Raw genomic sequence first — 24,298 nt, forward strand, 5'->3', positions numbered from 1 at the left:
GATGATTCATATTTTTCGCGGCAGGTTTTCGTACTGTTTCAAAAACATATATTAGAGCACACCACCATTTGAGAGTCTTCGAGAGAAATTTGCAGGTCGGTTAAAAAGTCAATAAGCATATCGAATCACCAGAAATTGGTAAAATATTCAAATATTATTTTCCCAGAGGATCGATAACCATGGAAATACACGAAAGTATTTATTTCTATTTTAGTCATTATTCAATGCTAAAATATTTCTTTATTCTAAATACCAGTTGGAATACTTACGTACATATTTATGCACGAATGTCGTTAGTTCACTGACACTTAGTACTGACAAATCTAGTATACACGGGGCAAAATTATTCAGTCTTTTGATAAATATTTCCTTAACATGTAGCTTTTGACATACCAATTCCTTTTCCTTCGACCAACCCCATCAGAAATCACATACTTCCCCGAGCCGAATTACTGTGAAAACATTACAATCGTTGTAGCCAATAAAAACAATCAACACCATGAACAAATCTTAAACAAGCACACTTTACAGACTCACCCGCAATAGTCCAACAAATAACGCATAAAAGGCCCTCTTCAGTATCAATACTCGACAAAACCAAAAAGTCCTACAGGTACCATAGATAAAATGCCACCTCTTTGAGCCCACCTGTGTGTGAATGGAAGGCTAGGTGATGGCCGCCTTAAATATATGAAGATGAATGCACTAGCAGAACTCCAGTATTCACTAACTACCAGGATCGTAGTTTTGTTCGGTGCGGAAATCTGAAGCAAGCGGATAAACGGTAAATGAAGGCTTTTGATGAGTGGGTGTAAAGAAAAGAGTTTGAGGTAAAAACGACCGATGAAGTTGCGGGCATCTTAGGGGCCGAGAGAAGGCTTTCGGGGAAAATTCGAAGAAGGCAGGACAAATGGATTGCAGGAGATACCTAGAGGCAATGGATTGCTGAAGGCTGTGATATAAACGGGAAGAAAGGTTTAGTACCTTACTAATTTAATCTGGATAGAGTATATATCTGATTCTAGGGCTAGTTTCTTAAAGATATAAGTCAATGCCAAACAATAAATCATGCTATGCACAATGCAAATGCGACATGAGCTAAGCCCTGAATGACAAATTACAATTCCTGGTGGATTGAAATATTGCTAGGAGTGATTTGGCACCCACTGAAGGCCAAAGGCGCAAGGGTATCACAAAAAAATGTAATAGGAACGACTGAAAAGCGGTGCATGTCGCTTTTGGATTCGATATTTCCACCGTTCCCGCCGCCACATCACAATTTCGATGGTTCGCAGATACACTTACGTCGGCGTTGTGTTTTCTATTTGATGCTTTGAAACCGAGAAAAGATTCCTTCGCCAAATTAACGCTTCCGACGGTGCTCAGAGGGAAGCAATGTTTAGATTTTTTATCCCATCTTGACTTTCTATTTCCGTCTCTTGTAATGGCCGGCGGCACAACCACGCATCGAAACTGACGCGAATGAATCCAGAGATGATTGATGCCCCTGGGCAGCTGCCGTGCAGCGGTTATGGGACAAATATTTCCAAGAGAGAACGGAAAACGTGTTCTCTTTTTAAAATAAAGTATTCACGACCCAAAATTATGTCCACAGGGAGAGAGAGAAAGGATGCTTGTTTCACTTCACTGTACTGACTTGACTGTACTTGACTTTTGCTTTATTCGGCAACAACGAACTTGTTCTCTGAGATCTCAAAATCCGGCTCGGTCCGCGAGAAATATGAGCTACAGTTGGAAAAGGGTTGGCCGTTAAATTAGACAAACGACCACGTAAAGTCAGAGCTCGACGGATGGGGCAGCGAGAGATATACAACTTTCATTTAGAAACTCGACCGTCAGCCACACTCACGGCCGTTGTCCAGAATAATTTCGGACGAGTACGAGGGTTTCGTATGACTAGCAGTAGGTACACAACCCTATTATCCCTCCGGCTTCACTAGAACCACGTCGGTGAAAGGTCGGCTTAGCAAGATTTCTTTCATTTTGGAAAATACACGGAAGACTGATGGGCAATCTGACCTTTAAGCCACTCGTTAGATAATATCGGTATCACAACTTAACGTCTTTGCCACTATGATTTCCCCGAGACGAATTTACTAAAATTTTGACAAATTTTCCACCATGAATTCGACAGAATCTCTTAGTGGATGGAACTAAATTGTCACTATTTTTTTTTAAATCACACCGAAAGTAAAAGGAATAAAAACCTCAAATGAAAATTCAATATCAATTTTCGTAGAGTTTTCTCCTTTGATGCTGAGCGCAAAATATAAACAAACAGTTTAGAATGTAAAAAAGTTAATCAAATTCATACTTGGAAGATTATTACATTATTATTGAACCAATTCTACATTTAAGACTTCTCGAGTCTAAATAGAGAAAATGAATTTTCTTTTGTCAGAATACGTATAAACGGCGCTCGTTACGAGGATGGGATGCTCGGAATATAAGCAAACACTCACAGATACGAGTACGAATAGAAATGGTGCCGCTCAACAAACCATATACCTATGGCAATCTGCGATGTATCTTATGCAGTTATTCTCCTGTCTTTTAGTAACCTTTAGTGGTGACATGGACGGAGGTCTAGGCGTATATTAAGGTAATTAAATTGTTTCAAAACAGCTTGAAGTGACTTCTTTTGATGAAATGAAATTTTAGAAAAAGTACTGCTTTTTCGTATAACAAGCCAATTAAATATTTGAAATATTCCGAGAGAAATTCAACGCAAAAAATCATCTTTGCAAGTTTCAGTAGATTAAGTACCAACGTTTTAAAAATGCAGTTGGGAAGATATCTTGCTCTTGCTTGCTATCTTGGTGTAGTCTTAGTTTTTGTATATAACTTGAATGAACGATGTTGGGTGAGAATTGTGTCCAACCAAAATTATCATACGGTTTTCCTGGAGCTCTGATTTCAATGAATTCACCCTGGTACGGTTTTACTGCAAACGAGGAAATGTCGTTTTGCGCCACGAAAAAATGATTCCTTAGCAGATTAATCCCGAACGGTTAATCAAACACGAGAGAAGCATTAGATTTTTTTATAATGTTGGTGTTTCGTGAGGAGTTACGTGTTTTCAACGAGCCTGTACCTACGGCAAAGAAACATTAAATGAAAAGGGCGGCCGTCAAACACTAACTGGTTTATTTTCACCCGATAAAGACTTTACACAGCCCAAAGTCTAAAGCATGTAAAAGGTTATCAGATTGCCTTAGCTCTCCTAGCTTAGAGCAAAGAGGGGCCAAGCTAACACACACACACTCACACGGTGACACGTACCGACGTCAGCGTGTGGAAACGGCCTCGTCTCACGGAATTCGATTATCCGTTTGGCCTCACGTCAGAGCAGGAGCGTGAGCTTAAGAGTAACGCGAGGGCCAACAAATGTTTTAATTCCCGCTCGCCACACCCAGAGCACGAGTTGGACGCAAAATAGATTGTTTAAAATATCACGAGGAACCCTGTCGTCACGCAGTACTTCGGGGAGCCACATCGCCGAATATAGAACTTTGTTTTGTTCGAGTGCACCATCACAGGTTGCCCACCTAGCAAAAGGATTAGATCTTGGTCGGTCCCTGCCAAGTATTATATACGGTCATGGACTTTCCTCCGGCTCAAAAATTCATTCGCCTCAAATTATATCCTTTTCCAACGGTTCATATTTTTCCCCTCCTCTCATATCGAACACTAATCCCATTCTCGTCCTTCTCCCCCCTCACTTCCGAACATTCTCCCTGTTATCACGACCTTCAGTATCCCACCATCTATCCACATCTCTTCCGTCCATATATTTGCCTTCTTCGAATTTCATTAATAAAATTTCTCTCTTACCCCAGCATGTGTAAATCTTTGTCGGCAGTATCCCTCAATATCCAACATGTAATTCATTGCGTCAGGTTTGAAACTTAGAATGATTAACTGACTTGAAAGGGTTTATAACTGACTTGAAGTCGGTTATAAAACCGGTCTGTCGGTAATAAAAGAAAAAAGGACTACAGCGCGGACACAATACATTTAATTACATTAGTATATTAGTTCTATCCTTGATAGCTTAGAATGTGGCATCAGAATATTTTCTTTATTCGGAAGGGACATTGGAGAAGTAGAAAGTGAGTGAAGAACCAATACCGAAATGTGGCATGAATGACCGCGGGTCAAAAAACGATACACATCCTTTAAGAAAATTAATTAAGAGATCTCTTCTCCATATAATAATTGAATAAGTTCGAACCAATTATACGAGATGTACCTCAGCACTCAAAGGAGAAAGTGTCATGTGAAACCCTCAAAAGCTGTAAGCAACCTTATAGTAATAAAGATTTTTTGAATATCCAATTTATTTCCTTCCCACTTCTCCATTTCCAAATGCCAAATGTCCCGTCATAGAGAGGAAACCGTAAGCTACGCTCCTTACAACATTCCATACTAATGCTAATTACTAATGCGTACCTGTCACCATTTTCCTTCCTTTTTCAAACGCTTCTTTCGCCAAAGATATTCGCCCTCTAATGTTCCTACCGTTACGTCCGCTTTCGTCCAGGACACAGGCCCTAATATGTGAACTGCTCCACAAGTTCTAATTTAATTTTTCCTGCTTCAATGTTTATCTTAGCCTTCCTACATGTCGAGAATCTCGTCATTTCCGTTTTTATGTTCATGCCATATTTTTCACGTAACCTGTAATGTCCTCAACAATAACTGATCACAACTGGTAATCATAATTATAAGTTATTATTATACATTGTAAGTTATGACAATACCATGAGAATACATTTTTAATAGCTCAACTATAATCTAAAGTGCTACATTTTTCCATTCGAGGTGGAGCATTGAAAACAAAGGTTGAGAAAAGGGTACAAAATAAACCTGTTTTTCCCTTTAAAAAAAGGTTATTAGCCTCATGCTAGTACCGTAATGATCAGAGTGAGTGTTTGATCGAGAAGTCAAATTACTTAAAATCTTTGGTGATTTATTTATACTATTTACTGCTAAGCGGGGTCACTGTTTCTTCATCAAAAGTAAAATACAAGGTCCGTACAATAAGTATCGGGACTGGTTCCAAAAATCAAAATTTATTGCAGTTATCATTACAATTACTAAATAATCTTCAAAATACATTCCTCCTGCAACGATACACTAAGTTCGGCGCGTCTGCCACAACAGCGAACCAGTCCCGATACCTATTGTACGGACCCTGTAGACCCAAGAGCGGTAAATATGACAGATAAAAGAAGTTCGCATTAAAAGAAACGCAAAAGGTAAGAAAATGTTCTCCGAAAATAAATACTAAAACGCAACTTGCGCATCGTTAAGGAGAAAATGGTTTTTGACTCTCTGATCCAAGCTACTTCCAAAGGCATCAAAAATTCAACCCAAGGCTTGAAGCGATTACATACGCAAATCGCTCTGAGTCTTGCTGTGATGATTTTTTCAACAAATGCGTATGAAAATGGGTCCTCTCCATTAATAACTCTTGTTTGTTTTGTTTCAACTGATTACATAATAGGACGCGATAGTGCACGCATCTGAAGCGTGAAGGTGTAATCGCTATGCAAAAGCTAAATCAGTCCGTCATTGCAAACGAAACGGCTTCATTCGCCGCAGCCTAGAGCGAATGGATCCTGGCGTGCATTCATGGCACTCGCTTCAACCCGAGTTGAGGCAGAGCCAATTATTTTCCAAGCCTCTTATCATGCATAATGTAACCTAGAAATCCATTTTCAAGAGACATACGTATTTTTCGGACCACGCAAACCGGTGTCACCTCCAACAATATGAAAGCGAATACCATTCCCGTTCATGCAACGGAAATAATTATCGGTCGATTATTAAACAGTTAGAACCACTAACCCACCTTATTATTTAAAAAATAATAGAAAGTTTCAAAACCAGAAACAGAAGTACCAGAAGAGTTATATTTTGAAAAACCCTACTCGGATTATGTTTCTGTTGCCTGAGTTAACTCTTTTTTTATCTCAAATATTTGGGAAAATCATCCGTAGTTGGCGCACAAAGAGTACTATCCCAGTGGATTTGGATACTTGAATGGTTCAAAGTCAACAATCTTGCTTGGAGAAGGGATATTAAAATGAATAAAAATCGCACTTTCATCAAATTTTAAGAAAACCACAAGAATCCAGGAAGACGGCGAGCCACAGGTTGTTGATTCCATGAACATCTTTTAGGAGAGCTGTGGGAGCTCTCAAAATACTTTCAGAAAAATGTTTTCGATCTGCATGTGCCTTAGGTTCGATACAATTTCAAACACTATTAAACTACTAGTTAGACATAAATCGTTGTTCAGATTACTAATTTTGATGAAAATTAACTGTTGAAAAAATGAGTATATGCTGCTCTCCAGAACTTAAAAATATTAAACCAATATTTCGGTTTATTTTATATCTTATTTAAGGCACAGGATACTAATTTGAAAGAAGAGGAATGGTTTCACAGATTTTTCATAGAAATATAAAACTGGAATTTCGGGTTGCCGTGAAAATATTCTATGCATAACGGGAAAACTGTATGAGCTAAGAATGTTAAAGCATATATGCAAGACCGTAAAGTTGAAGCATATGTGCAAGAAAAGCTCAACGAACAACAAGAAAAGTATGATGAACAAGAGAAGCATAGCGACCGCTAGCTGCGCTATTTTAAGCCACCAAAGTACGCTACAAACAAAGGAAGGTTGATAAACGGGCAGTTGTCGACATCATAAACAAATTTCAATAATTTTTTTTACCAGTGAGAATTTTCCAAGGTCCAAACCCTGATGAAGAATTTTAAGATTCTCTTGGAACTTGGATCCATCCACCGTTGTTCACCCAAAACTAAGTACTTCAAGAAAAACGGGTCGATTCTTATTCAAAAGTGAGGTCTAAGTTGAAATCAAGGGTAGAACGAAATTTAACAATTTCTCATGAAAACTTTTGAGTGCGTTCAATTAATGCTATAGGTTTCGACTCACGTCATTCTTACGTCGTTGAGATCAGAATTTAACTCCTGACTTGAGCGACTTGTATCTGTTCCTGTCGACTTGGCTGGACTGAGAGTGGATTCACTTTAGCGTCACTATAATAATTGCATATAATAATTATTTTCCAGCACTTTCTCAAAACAATTAATTTAAAACTCTATCATGCCTGATTAAAATGTTTTTGTTTTCGAAACGCATTCAACCAAATTCATATAATATAAATTACAAACGGGAATAAACGGGTAATATGTTGCAAACTCCGACAACCCGACCACTCCTGGCCAGTTCCACGATAGTAGAAAGCTTTCATCATAGTTTTCATGGATATTAAAACAATTTAGAACTTCGAAAATTGTTGAATTGACTAAAGTTCTCTCGAATCATTTGTTCGCTTCCTCAAAAATGATTGATTTTATATGAAGCCAGGTAAAAACAATTTGTCATCGCTACACAGTTTATTTATTGTTTTCGGATTTTCATTCCATTCCATGCCTTTTACTATTAGCGTATGCGTTACAAAATCTCTATTGCCTTTTTTAACCACGTAATTTTCAATCTGGGGTGCATTCGCCGCGATCGATTTGACGAAATTACGCTAGCCAAAAGAGCCCAGAAACATGTTTGAATGGCCAAAATTATGATGCATACGACACAAATGTACTCGAATGTTTTCATTGTTCATATATATACGCGCTGGCCTTGATCACACACGTTCGAGAGGAAGTCGAATGAGAAATGAACGTACCAGCACACAGCAAACGCCCGTTAAAGAAAGAATTCCCACGTGAAATCGCGCGAACAATTAATCTAGCACAAAAATAATTCTAATGCAACTAATTCCATAGATCTAATTGCTTCTCATAATTATGTCTCAGCCAGAATAGAGCTACCCCTGAAACCAATAATGGCTTTAAATCAGAGAGATGTAATAATAATTGATTACTAATTCATTGTTATTTGTAAGAGAATGAGGATAAATTCAAAACCCTCAAATGACTCATGTTCACTCAGTGTTTGTAAATCACCATTTAACAAAATAAACTGAACGTCCCTTTCGGTTTATATTAATTAGATACGGACACCCACAACAATAGACATTATCGCCAATAGGCAGACGGAAAACTTCGTCAAAGCAAGGTAACAAGTCGAGACGACAGTGGAAATGAATCGAATTGACGGTGTGACTAAATTTTACTAAATGTTTGTACACTTTACCCCATTCCCACCGACAGGTGAAAATCTACGAAAATCACGCAGCCTAGGTCTGTCCGTAGGTGGCAAGATCCGGATTTAAACCAGAGGCCGCCACAAGTCAGCAGCTGTTAAGTTCTACTCCCACTAGTTCTATGGACCTTCCCGATCCGGCCCGACACGACCTTCACTCGTTCCACTTAAGACCGTCGTAGAAGGAAAAGAATTCTACTGTTCGAGGGCCTCCAATGATATCTTCAAATCTTAAAGCCTATTAAATGCGCTGGTGACAAAAAGGAGGATAACTATATATATTCAAGAGGGCTTCGCGCTTGGTAAACTAACAAAGGAGAGCGAATCGTTTTCGGTGAAAATAGCACTTAAGGTTTTGATCTGTTCCGCTGATACTTTTGAAACCATTCAGGTTGAAAGACGCTTATGCATTGCAAAAAGGTTGGGAAACACTTTCTCTAGGTTACGGCGTCGCCATTGAGGCTGCAGGAAAGCACAAAAGAAGCTTATTACTTTCATAGTCGGGGGGACTCATGGGTTCCATTTTCCTTCTTCACACTTCCGCGGTAGTATCAAGAGATCGTTACAAATGCACGCACGCACACACACACATATATGTGTATATATATGTGCACATATATACGAGGGTCATCCGGAAAGTAGTACCCGTTCGTGAAATAAATACACAAAAGTAAATATTAACAAACATAAAAAATTTTATTTGAAAGAGGATACTTTAAACTACTTCTCAACATAATCTCCAAGCAAATTAAGGCATTTGTCATAACGTGTGACAAGTTTCTGTATTCCTGCTGCATAGTCCTTCGCCGCCAGCTCATTGAGATACGCGAGGGACCCATCTTGCACAAATTTTTGCATAATGCAGATGGTGTTTAACAATTTCATGAACAATTGTTCGAGAAACATTGGGAAAATGCTCACAGATGTCATCAATTGTGACGCGCCGATCGTTCCTCACGAATTCGTCAACTGAGCTCACCAGTTGGTCTGTAATGACAGACGGTCTCTCCGAACGCTCATCGTCGTGTGTGTTCCCCCTCCCCATGTTGAAGTTGCGACACCACCGCCGAACAGACGACTCGTCCATTACATTGTCTCCATACACCTCCTTTAATTGGCGATGAATATCACATGGGCGAACGTTTCTTGCATTGAGGAATTTAATCACTGCCCTCACTTCACAACTGGCGGCGTTCTCAATTTTTTTAAACATTGTAAACAATCACAGAAACAACACAGGCAATGCTAGCGTCACGCAACTTGGCTCAGAGAAGGCAGACAAGCCACTGAAGCTATCTGACCTCGTCCAGCGGCTACTCGCGTCGTCAGCACTTCATGCGGCACGAACGGGTACTACTTTCCGGATGACCCTCGTATATATATATATATATATATATATACTACCTTGATCAAAAATTTCCCGGAATTTATTCAGAAAATTAAAAATACAAGTTTATTCATCTAAATCTATATTGTCCCCTTCAAAGTAATCCCCATCGACTGCAACACACTTATGCCAGCGCTTGATCCAATCCTCGAAACATTTTTTATATTCGGTTTTCGGTATGTCCATCAGTGCTTCCTGCGATTTTTCCATTACTTCCTCTCGGCTGCTAAAACGCGTTCCCCGTAATGGTTTTTTAACTCGATTGAACAGAAAGAAGTCACAGGGAGCCAAATCAGGTGAATTCGGTGGCTGTTGGATGGTATTTGTTGCATTTTTCGTCAAAAAATTACGAATAATGATAGCACTGTGCGACGGTGCGTTATCATGGTGCAAAATCCACGAGTTTTCTGCCCACATTTCTGGTCTCTTTCGGCGAATTGCTTCACGCAAACGTCTCATAACGCCCAAATAATACTCTTTGTTTACTGTCTGGCCTTCTGGCAAAAATTCATGATGCACTACACCGTTGTAATCCATGAAAACCGTCAGCATTGCCTTCTTTTTTGACTGAAAACGACGTGGTTTTTTTGGTCTCGGCTCATTTGGTGAACGCCATTCACTTGCCTGATGTCTGGATTGCGTGTCGTACTCATAAACCCACGTCTCGTCTCCAGTAATGATCCTTTTGATGAATGTGGGATCGGATTCAGCCTCGCAAATCATGTCTTTTGCGAGGTCAACACGGTCTCTTTTTTGCATGAAATTGAGGTCTTTTGGCACCAACTTTGCTGCTACACGACGGAAACCCAAATCATTAACCACAATGTCTTGGGCGGATCCATAGGCAATGTTCAAGTCCTCCGCTATTTATCTGATGGTTAATTTGCGGTTATTGACCAACATTTCTTTTACTTTATCAATTTTTTCACCGACTTTCGATGTCGATGGTCTGCCACTGCGTTCATCATCTTCGATTGACTCACGACCACTTCTGAACCGCTCGTGCCACTGGTAAACGACCGTTTTTTTTAGAGAATCGTTGCCGAAACACTTTTCCAACATTTCCAACGTCCGTGCGCCACTAAATCCGTTTTTTACGCAAAATTTAATACAAGTTCGTTGTTGCAAATTTAAATCCATTTCTGCAATTGTAAAAAATCGCCAACACACACAGAGATAGATGTACTCTTGGCTACGTAACTTTTGCAAATGTCAAGTTATGACACTAAGATTTAAAGGGAATATCAACAACAGATGTACCAATTTAACAAAAAAAACAGAACTCAAATCGGAACGATGGGAGCGCCACACGGTGGTTATTCCGGGAACCTTTTGATCAAGGTAGTATATATATATATATATATATATATATATATATAACGATTGTACGGAAAAACTCATACGAGCGGCACAATAATTGGCTGACACAACATAACACAAATAGAAAAGAATAGACACATATAAAAGAACACTTACACGGTAAATTGTTCGAGCTTTCGGCCCTCTCAGGGGCCTTCTTCAAGAGAGACTGAAAATATGCTATGGAACAGGAGAGGGGAAAGAGTTATGGGCGTGGAGGGGAGGTGTGGAGGGGAGGTGTGGAGGGGAGGTGTGGAGGGAATGCTGGGAGGGAAATTAAATATGGCGGTTAAGGGTGGGAATTTTAAAGGAACGGAAGGATAGTATGTAGGCGGATTCACGAGTTCTCACCTCTATGTTGGTAGCTGAATCAGGTAGGGATTCTAGGATGCTGAGGGAAAAACACTGGTCGAATGAAAGGTTGTGGGAATTGGCGTGTGAAGGGATAGGAAGAGAAGAGAGTGAGGCAGAATTACAGGAGTATCGGTGATTATTCATTCGGATGGATAAGGGGGTAATGCATTCACCTATGTAGAAGGAAGTGCAGTGCTTGCATGATAAAAGATAAATAATATTTTTTGAGAGGCAATTAGCGTGGGAACGAGGTGGGGGGGCTATGAGGGGATGTAGGGAGAGGGGAGTAGGCATAATAAGAGGACAGGTTTTACATCGGGGGCGGTTGCAAGTTGGGGAAATATTGGGAAATTTGTCACGGGGGGGCGCCAAAGGGTTGGTGGATCTCAGAAGGTTTTTGAGATTGGCGGGTCGTCTGTATGCGATAGATGGGCATTGGGGTAGTAAGGATGAGGTCGCGTCATTGTCATGTAGAATTGGGAACAGTTCTTTAAGGAGGGTTTTCAGTCTTAAGTCCTTAAAGAACTGTTCCCAATTCTACATGACAATGACGCGACCTCATCCTTACTACCCCAATGCCCATCTATCGCATACAGACGACCCGCCAATCTCAAAAACCTTCTGAGATCCACCAACCCTTTGGCGCCCCCCCGTGACAAATTTCCCAATATTTCCCCAACTTGCAACCGCCCCCGATGTAAAACCTGTCCTCTTATTATGCCTACTCCCCTCTCCCTACATCCCCTCATAGCCCCCCCACCTCGTTCCCACGCTAATTGCCTCTCAAAAAATATTATTTATCTTTTATCATGCAAGCACTGCACTTCCTTCTACATAGGTGAATGCATTACCCCCTTATCCATCCGAATGAATAATCACCGATACTCCTGTAATTCTGCCTCACTCTCTTCTCTTCCTATCCCTTCACACGCCAATTCCCACAACCTTTCATTCGACCAGTGTTTTTCCCTCAGCATCCTAGAATCCCTACCTGATTCAGCTACCAACATAGAGGTGAGAACTCGTGAATCCGCCTACATACTATCCTTCCGTTCCTTTAAAATTCCCACCCTTAACCGCCATATTTAATTTCCCTCCCAGCATTCCCTCCACACCTCCCCTCCACACCTCCCCTCCACACCTCCCCTCCACGCCCATAACTCTTTCCCCTCTCCTGTTCCATAGCATATTTTCAGTCTCTCTTGAAGAAGGCCCCTGAGAGGGCCGAAAGCTCGAACAATTTACCGTGTAAGTGTTCTTTTATATGTGTCTATTCTTTTCTATTTGTGTTATGTTGTGTCAGCCAATTATATATATATATATATATATATATATATATATATAGCCAGCAGTCAATACTACTGTTTCTTCCGATGAAGACGGAGCTAAATTCCGTCGAAATTATTAAGAAATAACGTGTGAGTGTTCTTTCTATGTGTTCTTATATTGTCTTTTGCTGTCCAAGTTTTTTATTCAACACTTTTGTGTTATTTCGACGAAATCATCTATTTATATATTATATATATATATATATATATATATATATATATATATATATATGCATACATACATATGTGTGTGTACGTATATATACATAGCTAATCATTGTCGTAATACCTCTAACCACATTCATTTACATGTCGCTATTACTATTTCGAGATTTTTCGCTATTCCTAAGATTGAGGATAGAACAAATAATCCGGGTTTTCCGTGGGAAAAGGAAACAGTAGCATGTGAACATTAAATACATTCCTTTTTTTTAAACGTATCGCGCAAAACTTTCAAGAATTAGAAAAAAATATTTTCGCCAACCTCCTCTCTCTAACTGTACCCGGGCAATCAACCCCAATGGGTTCGGTAAGCAAAGGTAGACATTACCTGGGACTACTCCCTATGGCGTGTGAAATTCGCGCATTGAGAGCAGATAAGGGTCGGGGGAACGAGCATGGATCTCCGTAATACATTTTCCTCCTCGTTATTTACACGATAATCAACCCATACATCACTTTTCTCCACATTTCGCAATGATGAACCCGAAATAACGCGATTTCCCTGGCACTGTCACGAACTCATGGTGACCGGATTCGTGGTGGATATAAGAATCATCGAAAACTGTGCTGCATAGGAAATTCTCGTCATAGATTTAGATGTGCTGAAAATCCGATATATGGTTAGTACGGTAGCCAGTGGACTGGCTTCCCAACCTGTGGAACCTGCTTCGAATCCCAGCCGTTGGAGCATTTTTCAGAGGCATTCCGATACCAACTTAAAGTGCTACGTGAAGAGCACTTCAATTTGAGTGCACTATCAATCGAATGAGACGTTGAATTTGCAAAACCCTTTGTACATTTCATTTAGGCTGGGATATTGACGACGCTGGGTTTCTCTCCACACTTACATGAATAGTCTAACCTCTACCAAATTGCCCACCTATCCCTAATGCTGCAAATTACTTCAACTGTTGGCCGCCTCTCCTTGTAACTACGACTACTAATTTCTGCGACAGCGCCCCTGCTCCCTTCCCTGTGCTGACTTAGGTTCCCAGGGTGCCCTGACACCGGCAAAAAATCTCTCATCTCGGGTTAGGCCGAGTATGAGCAGAAGCACCGTCCAAATTTGAACCCGGAAGACCATCCGTTCGGTGATCAAATAATCCACCCACTGGACCACAATCCCTTCACTGCCCTCACTTGCCCTCGTACCTGCGGTCCAGTGTGCGTGAGAAACTGCAGTGAATAGTTGGGGTAATCGCAGAGTTAGCGTCCGATGGAGGGTGTCTCGCGTGTGCCGTGATGTGGCAGTGAAGATGAGAGAGGGAGGCGAAGATTGCAAGCTTGGAAACGAGGTCGATCCGCGTTTAAGCCAGCCGTGAAGGCGGCGCACATGACCGCGAGGAATAGCAATGGGATGGACAAAGAGACTGGGCGGCAGCGGGGACGCTTTGTATTCACCCTCGTCACGCCCTTAAACCCCGAGGGTGGGAGGGAGTGGGAAGGGAGGAAGGGGAAGGTGCGTCGAAGTGTGAGGAGGAGAGTTAAGAGGAGGATAGGCACCGCGTACTCCTCCTGAATAGCTGTTCAAGGAGCGAAACTAAAATGGGCAGTAAGGGGGCGAGGGCTTTATCAGCCCGCAAAATTGCTCTCGATTATCTGCGTAGAGGAACCTTAACGTTTCCTTTTCGCTAGGCTGAGGCAAGAGGGGACGAGGAGATTAAAAAGGTTTTATTCATCTCTGGTAGACGCGAGCATTATCGTACCATGCATTTTTTCCAATGATCATCTTCTCTCCTATATAAATTAATTCACTCCAAAGAGACCCATTTCAAAGAGTACAGGAAAAATTGTGCACTTCACAGATCTTCCCCACGGTGGCGTCTTCATTCTCCTATAATGGCATTCACGGGAAGGGGCTTTGGGGAGAGCTCTCGCCGTCCCAGAAGGAAAGACATTCCTTGTACTTACCAGGTACTCCAAAGAACAGAATTCAATTAGGATGGACAGCATCCTAAATATACATCGCATATTTTTTTATTAATTAAAGTGTTGAATCGAGACAGCAGCTTGGAAACGATACTTCCACACGATAATTCATCATAAAATAGACTGGTTTCGACCTAAAACGTCATTAAAAGTATTGCTGCTGTATTTTTGCTTCAGTTATGAATATATTCCACAAAAATACGCCTGAAACAACAACTAAATGTCAGCATCCCATCAAATGGCCGCCCAAATTGAATCAAACGCCTTAGAAGACGTATAATTGAAGAATACAGGCTTTGTGGACTACCTTCCTTTCGTCTGGGTCGTACCCTTTCGACCTACCTGATATCTACAAGGCGCAATTATCATCGCCTCTGCCAGTAAAACTCAATGGGTCCACGGAACGTGCAACACCTTCTACATGTCAAGTTCGTGATCCATGGGAATGGATTTCAGGGATTTCGTTTCCATGTAGGGAGAGGAACTACTGGTGCTTACCTACAGAAATGTCACATATAAGTTTAAAATATTGAATGATTTATGTTAATGGCTGATTCTCAATTTTATTATTTGATGCAAACGATTGTTCTCTCTAGGGACCACCCTGTTCGTTCGAAGAAATGAGATTAAAAACATGTGAAGTAGTAAAGCTTTAAAGGAAAAACAAGATTATCTAGGAGCGCACCAAACGCTAAAACCTCGAGTTAAATCATTATACTCAGCCTATTTTGAAGGTAAGTTTTGGACCGTACCTAACAATTATTTACCATCAATTATCGCGGGAACTTCCCATTTATTTCGTCATTCCTACGTAACTTCTACCCTCCTAATGCTGCCAAAAACCCACTATCTTCCTCCCTCTACCTTACTTACCCAACGTCATCCCTTCAACCAAGGCCTTCAATATACCGCTACCTATCAATATTTCCTCCATCAACTTCCTCTACCTTTTCCAAATTTCCCACAAAATTCCAATCTTTTCTCGCAATTTTTAAACCCTCAGCGTTTGTCTTTCTCTCTGTATAATTTATGTTCTTCATTCCCACGCGGAGATTGTGGTATGGGTGTGTTACAGATAAAAAATAAAAACAAAGATTTAAATAAAATTTTACCTTGTCATTTATCCTATTTTTCTATAACGCTTGGAAAACTTATTTCTTCCCCAAACCGGCTACTTCCTTTTATTTTTCTCCTCAAACTTTAAAATGTTTAACATTACTAGGTACTCCAAAGTTAAAAGTCTGTTTCTCAAAGCTAAAAGTCACTACACAAGTTGTTTCAAATTGCAAGCACAGAATCTCCTGATAGTTATAAATGTTGTAGCACTGCTACTCGGGAAACTTTAATTCTAAGTTTCTTACAGAGAACTCGTAAATCTACTTGAAGCTCCAAGAAACAAGCCCCAGGATTGCGAATAGAGTTCCCCATGACGAGTTGTCGAGACGACTTTACGAGCCCAAAGAAACGGGACTTGAATTACCTTAATGGTATTAAAAGCATCAACCAACTTTGAAAAGAGTTCTTGTTTTAAGTTATTTGTAAAAAAAAGCTCATTTTGAATGGTTCCTTTCTTTTCTGGAAAAGGATTTTTTGTACCATTTATTGAAAATTTTACTGAATACGAATAAAAACACGAAAAATTTTACACTGCAGTTGCCAGTGTGGATAAGTTATGAGTATCCTGGGGAGAGAGCACAAGAATAATATTTAAGGAAATGCAGTATTTACTGACTCAATTGTCACAAGCAGAGTTTCATTGAGTTATATACAATTATTCCTAATGAAACACTCGAATCAACAAAACTTTCAACATAAAAATCAATAAATACTCATAATGTGGTATTCCAGCGGGCAGAGCATTGAGCTTCTGAGAGGAGGCCACCGGGTTCGATTCCAGTGAAGCCTCTGGGCACTCACACAAGCTGTGTGATTGTTTGGGAACCTGATATCCTTGGTAAACTACAGGCGGCACAGGGAAAGGAGTAATTCGCCCTTATGCGCATAATGTGTGAATTTTTACACGGCACATAAGACTTGGTTCTAGGTGGGCTCTAACCTCACCTACCAAATCAACGCACGGACTTATTACTCTGAATTTTGGCATCAATTGAATAGCAGTAGGAACCCAGCACCATTCCAACGATTACTAAATGTGAACGCGTAAATTCGAGTTCGCAGCTCACATTTATTGATATACTCTTTATTTCCGTTTCTGATATCGTAAAATCGTAATTGAATATCTGAAACATGAAGTCTATCATGGAAGAAGAAGACTATATAATCAATCATTAGTGTACAGCAAAAATCTACGCAATTAAGTCTCGAAGCTGAAGCCACCGCATATATTCGGAGCCCTTGAATGACAATCGTGACATTTCTCTCTCCCTGCCCCTCAATGGTGATTTAAATGTGAAAAAGTGACGGATCTTCCCTTCAATGATACACCGTTCAATGGCAGTTAATACAGTATTAATAAGCATATTGCTAATAAAGTAGCTACGACAGAAAAAGGAAAGCAATAGGTTGGATACGACTTGTGTAGTAGTAATAGTTTTTAGGGGAGGCGACCGACAACTGAGGTCATTTGCGTCATAGGGGATGGACGGGAAAGGATGAAGGGTGGAGAGAAACCCGGCGTCGGCATTAGCCTACTCTTTACGAAAGGCGCCAAGGGGTCCGCGGTTTAACGTCCCATCCGACGGACGGCGTACTCACTCAAAGTGCCCTCCACAAAGCACCTCAAGTAGGGATCGAGATACCTCTGAAAAATATTCAACACCGCCGGGATGGATACGACTTGGTAGCAAAGGAAAGTTAATATGTGCCTACGCATAAATGTGAATTATGTAGCACACCTTGAGCTTATAAAGGTACTTCCTCGTTTCTGATAAGCTCATATAAATTTTCCTCTCATTCTCACAGCTATTAGACTCTTAAACATCGCTATTTTAGCATGAGAATAAACAAATGCTCGAGGGCTTAAATGGTCGAAATAATTAAGGCTTAGAGGCTTAAATGGTTAAAAAGACCACACATGAAGATTCTAAAACAATTTTATAATTAAGGCTTAGAGGCTTAAATGGTTAAAAAGACCACACATGAAGATTCTAAAACAATTTTATTTCAAATTTTGAATGGTTGACATCAAACATTCTATTATAATACTAACGTCATAAAATTGAACTTCTAAGGGATTACGATTTCTTAATTTTGAAATTCCGATGACATTTAAAATGTTCGTTGCATATGTGATGAGAGAACCCCTTGGCGATCATAGTACCCTATATGATCGATTCATAAACTTTATCATGGTTCCTTGAATCGTGCTAGGAGGATTGTCATTGACATCATGAGCACAATACGTTCAGGCTACTTGTTAGCTAATGGTGTTAATGCATCATCGTTTTTCCTGGGGTGAATCTTAAGAGGGTTTTCCCCAAGGAAACGTTGTCGGTTGCAGTTCCTGAAGCGACCTTAATAACGAGCTTTGCATCTCCACTCGCCTGGCATTCTATGAACTACTTCATCATTATATTACTAGTTAACCATTTTGTCACTGTTGGCTTAGCAACCTCACCTTGGGATCTCTTATTCGAAATCCTAAAAAGTTTACGTCCCACCTTGACACTATAAACGCCCGAATCGAGGAGAGAAAGATGTGAGGTGTAGTTATTTATCGGCACATCTCATAACCATTTACACCACAATCGCTTTAAACCGGATTAAATAACCTTAAACTGAGAATCCATATCCTTCCGGTTATTCGGCAAGTGTACAAACTAACAAACCGATCTGTGCCGACTTTCTGAAATGAGATAGGCAAATGCAAAGCAATTTGAATCATGAGGAAGGTTTATCGAATTCTCGTCGAATGCACAGTTGCACGAAATTCAACTGAGTTGACTTACTGACCTACTGCTTCACATTCTACGCATAATGAATAATTTGTGTTCCTATGGAAACTAATCAAAGGTCTTCAGAAGACCTGTACTTACTATTCGGTATACATGGCGCACGAGAGAAGGCATTTATTTACAAAGGAAACTGCTTTCCGTGCTCGAAGTCTTCGATCTTTATCTACCATGGAATAAGCTGGTATCTCTTTCTTGGAAAGCGTTTTTGACCCAAAGAAGAATTGGAAACACTGTTCTCGTACTAATTAATTCAAAGTACTCGAATTCGATGATAACAATAGTAATAATTTATACTACCGGATGAAAATCGTAAGAAAGGGACTCTCAACCGGATAAAAATTGTGTATCAAGTAACTTCATGTACTGCGCAATTAGTAGAAGCAACACATCTAGGGCTTCTAACTAAATAAATGACATGCCGTTTCCTAACCTACGATTGGTGGGTCGCTTTCAAATGAAGATTTTATTAACTGCAAAAGGAATCTGCATAATGTAGTTAGTTAGACAATATGTCCTCTTGAAAAGGTTAATAGGTTAGCAGAGTATGAGAGAATCCTCAGGTCTCGGAAAGGTTGTTGAAGTAGATAGTTACGTAAATTAAAACCATAATCAGCGCTGTTTTCACCATTTTTTGCGCCAGGCAAAACTTTAATGAGCGGTTACAGTTATTCAGCAGAAAAAGTATTTTCTAGAATATACATCTAAGTAAAAGATCGCTTTGATTGTGCTGAGAAATAATAAAGCCAATGTTTGTTCATTTCATTAATTCCAGAGAAAAATTGATAAAACAACAAATATATCAGAAAAATGCCCCTAGACCTTATCTTTGAAACTTAAAAGAGCGCCATTTTTAAGCAATTACCCGAAATTCACATACGAAATGACACCTATATCTCATAGACAGCCTCTCAATCATTTACTCAAATTGAGATGAGCATTATCATCCATTTGGCGAATGTATATTTAAGTGGTAATTGAAAAAAATATTAACAATCTCTGAGAGCACCTATCATGGAATTGCCAATAAAACCTGCGCAAATTGGAAATGTTCAACGCCTAACTTCGATACTAGCATTAAGTATCCATGCCAATAGCTAGCAACCAAAAATCATTCCCCTTTCAATAAATTCAACTTAAACATTTACTAAAACATACCCACAACATGTGTGAAATAATAGGTGTGAAACTATAGTATGTCTAGTAGCCTTCCAGTTTCAACTGCGACAGACATTCCTTTCATTTTTCTCTTTCAGTCATTAACACAGATGGATCATTTTTGAAAAAAGATTTAATAACACTGGAAGGTATAAAGAGGTGTTCAGAAGAGAAAAACCACAAAAAGGTGGTAAGATCATCGTTGTTAGAGTAAGATTCTTATTTCACTCGCTGTAATTAAACACTTTCTTTTAATTTGCCGGTAGACGCAAGCAATGCAAGCGGACCAAGAGCAAAATTTTTGGCAAGACAACATTAAAAAGAAAGCCTTGTGAGCTAACATACACATTTTTCTTAATTGTGTCAGGAACTATACATGAAAATGTGGCAGTGAAGCCTTAAAGTTGCGTACCAAAAAAGTCAAGGAAAGTACTTACTTTCACCGACATGACTGCTCCCGAACTTTAGGCGCCTTTTTTCCAAGAAGAATGGGGACTTTTCCCGAAGATGTTCGTCTCCCAAAATTTCCTCTCTTGACTATCAACAATAAATAACTCGATCCTTCGTCAACTTCCAAGGAAGATGAGCCTTTTCACCAATTTCCTCAAGAGTTCAGCCGAGGACTTGGAGACGGCACATGCCCGAGGAACAAGTTGCTTCCGAAAGATTGAAGGCCGGCAGCATCAACCCGTTCGGAGATCGGGTTCACAGACAGATAACCCCTTGCGCCCAGCCGAGCTCATCATTCTCGCCTGTGACAGGCAGGTAGCTATCCCGCACAAGACGACAGCCGACGAACGAAATCAGGCCCACGCCCTTTGCAATCCCAAAAACAAACCGCAGAAAAATATCCTATCCAGCAGAAACACAAACAGTCGTCCGAGTACGAAGGGTGGGAGTGTTGTGGGTGTTCCAGCGCCCTACTCCCCTCTATACGTGATTTATTGATCTGCTAGGTTCCCCTCGCTTTGCACAAGCTCAGTAGCGCCTTCTCAATCCCCTCTCCAAGTCCCCTCCCCTCCTATGCCCCGGAGAATCACCCCCGCCCTACCTCTCATACTCCCCCACCCTCACAATTCCACACCCATCCCAAGCGAGACATGCCCGAAGAATGAACGCGACTTGTACTTCCACTATTAGGTAATTGAGGGCGGGTGAACCCTGTGCGTCGCCTCTTATTGTGTGTGGACCCAGCATGATGCCCGCGGCATTCTAAGCGAACGATGTTCGCCTCTCTCACTTTGATGATTTCATTTGACTCATCTAGTTTGTGTGCGCGCCCAAAAATTTAAACATTTTTTTTAGAGCAGATGAATTTCGCTGCCGTTTTTTCGCCCCGTGTCTTCATGATTAGCCTTCGTTATTCACGTAATATAATATACTAATATCACCATGTGAGCATTATAGATATTTATTTCGATTATTATTCCTGCTTTATTCGCTTTTTCAGTTGATAGAGTTTCCCGTTACAAGGTCGCTGAAAGGATAAATAGGATAGTGTATAACATATGGGAGACGAATCAGGATGGAGTTATATAATGAAAAGTAGAGAATATCCTTACATAGTTATCGATTTTCTAAGGTAATTTTAAACCAAAATGTGACCTAATCCATTGCTTCCTAAACTTTTATGAATATAGCAAAAACTGAATTTGAACACTCATTTAAATTTATGCACAAATTTATTAGGGGAGCATTAAATTGTAGATAATCAAAATCATATCAAATCAATTAAGTTATGAATTAATGATCTATTACTATGGAATGTAAATGAACAAATGGAACTATTAGGCTAAAATGTGAAGATGGCCAGTCTTATAGCTATTTCTTGAAGTTTATTATTATTAAATTCCACTTAGATATTGTGTGTAAAACCCAAGTTATAGATACAATCCAAATGGGTGTTCAAATTCAGTGGGATGACTTTTAAATAAATATTTTGCGCATAGAGACCACACACATTGAAATGGAAGTGCAAATCGTAATAATTAACCCTTAAGATTAGGTATTTATCCAGGGTTAGTCCTCAAGTATATTTCTTTCCACACCCAAAAATTACTGATCACAACTTTTGAATAAAAAAAAATTGTATGGATAGTTATCCCCCACATTTAAAAAGTATGCTGTGTACAGCTTGATGACATAAAGGTAATCGAAAGTTATTTCCATTAATTTTTCCAAGAAAACGTTTCTATAATACATCACTTAAATGTAAAAAAACATAAAGAAGAATATTTTTTTAATTATTTTCAGCCAGAGTCTTTGTGCTTTTGATATCTCAATGGATGATACAACCATAAGCAAAGAGTCTCATCAAGGACTGAACATGGTAAGAACATGATTTGAGTCAGAAGTATTACAGAGACTAGGGCAATAGAGAATACAATGATTTAAGAATTTTACTTGATTTCCCCATAAATTTAACTTGCTACCCACCTTTTACATTTATTTTGTGACCTTCCAATTAGGGAATACCAGATTAGAAGTAAATGTAGAATTTATTTTCATTTAATTTTTCTAACAATATGTTATTGGAATTCGTATATGAGCAATAAATGCTTTTGTGATGCCTGAAAATACATCACTCATGCAACTTCCCTTTATATCTGGATTTTAATGTTCGTTGCATTGGTTTAGCAGGGAGCTGGCCTAACACATAACCCAGATTTGGACCAGAACCTTATTGGCTAGTGGCTTAATGCTCTCCGCACTGGGCTACACATTATCTACAAGGATTATTACTTATCAGAATCTCCTCAAAGAACATATTCAGTTATTTGTACATACATATTCACTCAAAGTAATCAACTCAAATATAGTTTTGATAGGCAGAGCTCACAGCAAACTAAACCATAAGGCATTTGCATTTCATGCATTCAGGGTAATGAGGAGGCATCTTTTCCTGTGGCAGCATCAGTTTCCCTTCGAGTTCTAATTAACAGAAATTATACCACACAGATTTCCTGATGAGATTGTTCAATGCTCTCCCCTAGGATTTGAATCCAAGATACTCGATTCAGTAGCTGAACACTACCTGATTGGCCGCCAGGCATCATACTAAATAATAACTACTCCATATTGGGAGGAACCACTGTGATCTGCAGCATTATTTTACTGAAAAGATTCTTTCAAACATGTGTTACTCTTTAACTAAGGACAGAATAACCATTATTTGATTCAATTATAAATGGGAAAATTTCCGAAAACAAATTGGCAACTTGAATTTTGAAGACCTTATTTTTAGAGTGTCTGACCTAGGATGTCAAATATTTCTTGCTGCTATATAAATCTGAAAATCTGTTTGTTCAACTCTTACACCAAAACTAATTCCCAGTTTCAAGTTAAAATTTGCTATGGCTATAGATAGAACTTCTTCAATGCATTAGCATCTTGAATTTCTAATTTTTGGCCCAGGTTTCAACCAGGACGATTTTTTTCATTGGTAAATAATGAAAATTTTCCATGTACTTGTAGAACAATTTTCATTAAATCATTAAAATATGAGATAATATATAGAGCTAGAAGCATAGGTTTAACATGAAATTGCAGCTGATAGATTAAACTTTCTTTCTTGAAGTGTTAATTCTTTTTCTGTATCCCAATGGAGTTTTGGAAAAAAATTCATTCCAATATGAATTACTTAAAATTTTCCCTCACTTTTATAAGATCAGTCTCCATGGATTTGCATTGTTTTCTATGACCAATAAGCATGAAATGGAACATTGATTTGAGCCTAACACTAAACCATCAAGAGAGAGCCGAAAAAGTGTAATGGTTCATGAAAGTTAACTTCACACTCTACAATTGATTTAACTTCCATGGCTACAGCATAAGTGTAAGGGTTGGACACTGGCATATTTGAACCAGCATACATATGAAAAATTCAATTTAAATAACGTTTAATGCACTAGCAAAAATTTGAAATACTCGGGAATGCTTCACTCTCAAAACTCATTTGTATTTTTCTTTCAAATTGGAAATACAGATAAATCGTGAAAATTTGACCATTGCAATCATTGTTTACGCACCAGATCAATCTTGAGACGTCTTACATTATGACACACAAGACACAGGTTTCTTAAATTCTCTCATTATCCCCATTGAAGAATTGGAAAGAGAGTCGGTACAAACTCTACTAATAACACAACATTTTTCCACCCAAACTAATATGCAATGTTCCTCATTTTTAAATCAAAATTCAATTACACCACACATGCAACCACTTCAACCTTTACAAGAACTGTCAGACTTAAATGCTTAAAAATTCCCAGTTCAATGAATAAGAAAATATCTCATACAGGTGGAAGCAGCCACTTACATCTTGAAGGTATGACATAGAAAATCATTTGAATAGATTAGGTATTTAAGACCTTAACCTATACACCAGATTAAAACCCAGGTCAACCTTATAAGAATAACTCATAGT

At 39.3% G+C, this 24,298-nt stretch overlaps 1 protein-coding gene across 1 annotated transcript in view; it reads right to left on the reverse strand.

The window, feature by feature from the left end:
* The window catches only part of Nep3 (Neprilysin 3), a 168,885-nt gene extending 148,080 nt beyond the window's left edge, over positions 1-20,805 (reverse strand). The window contains exon 1 of the mRNA XM_071583512.1: positions 20,310-20,805. Coding sequence (XP_071439613.1) covers positions 20,310-20,321 — 12 coding nt within the window. The 5' untranslated portion in view covers positions 20,322-20,805. The remainder of the gene's footprint in view (positions 1-20,309) is intronic.
* Between the last annotated feature and the right edge of the window lie 3,493 nt (positions 20,806-24,298).

Source organism: Hetaerina americana, unplaced genomic scaffold (genome assembly GCF_022747635.1).
Source record: "Hetaerina americana unplaced genomic scaffold, ioHetAmer1.1.p SCAF_14, whole genome shotgun sequence".
Classification (NCBI taxonomy): Eukaryota; Metazoa; Arthropoda; class Insecta; order Odonata; family Calopterygidae; genus Hetaerina; species Hetaerina americana.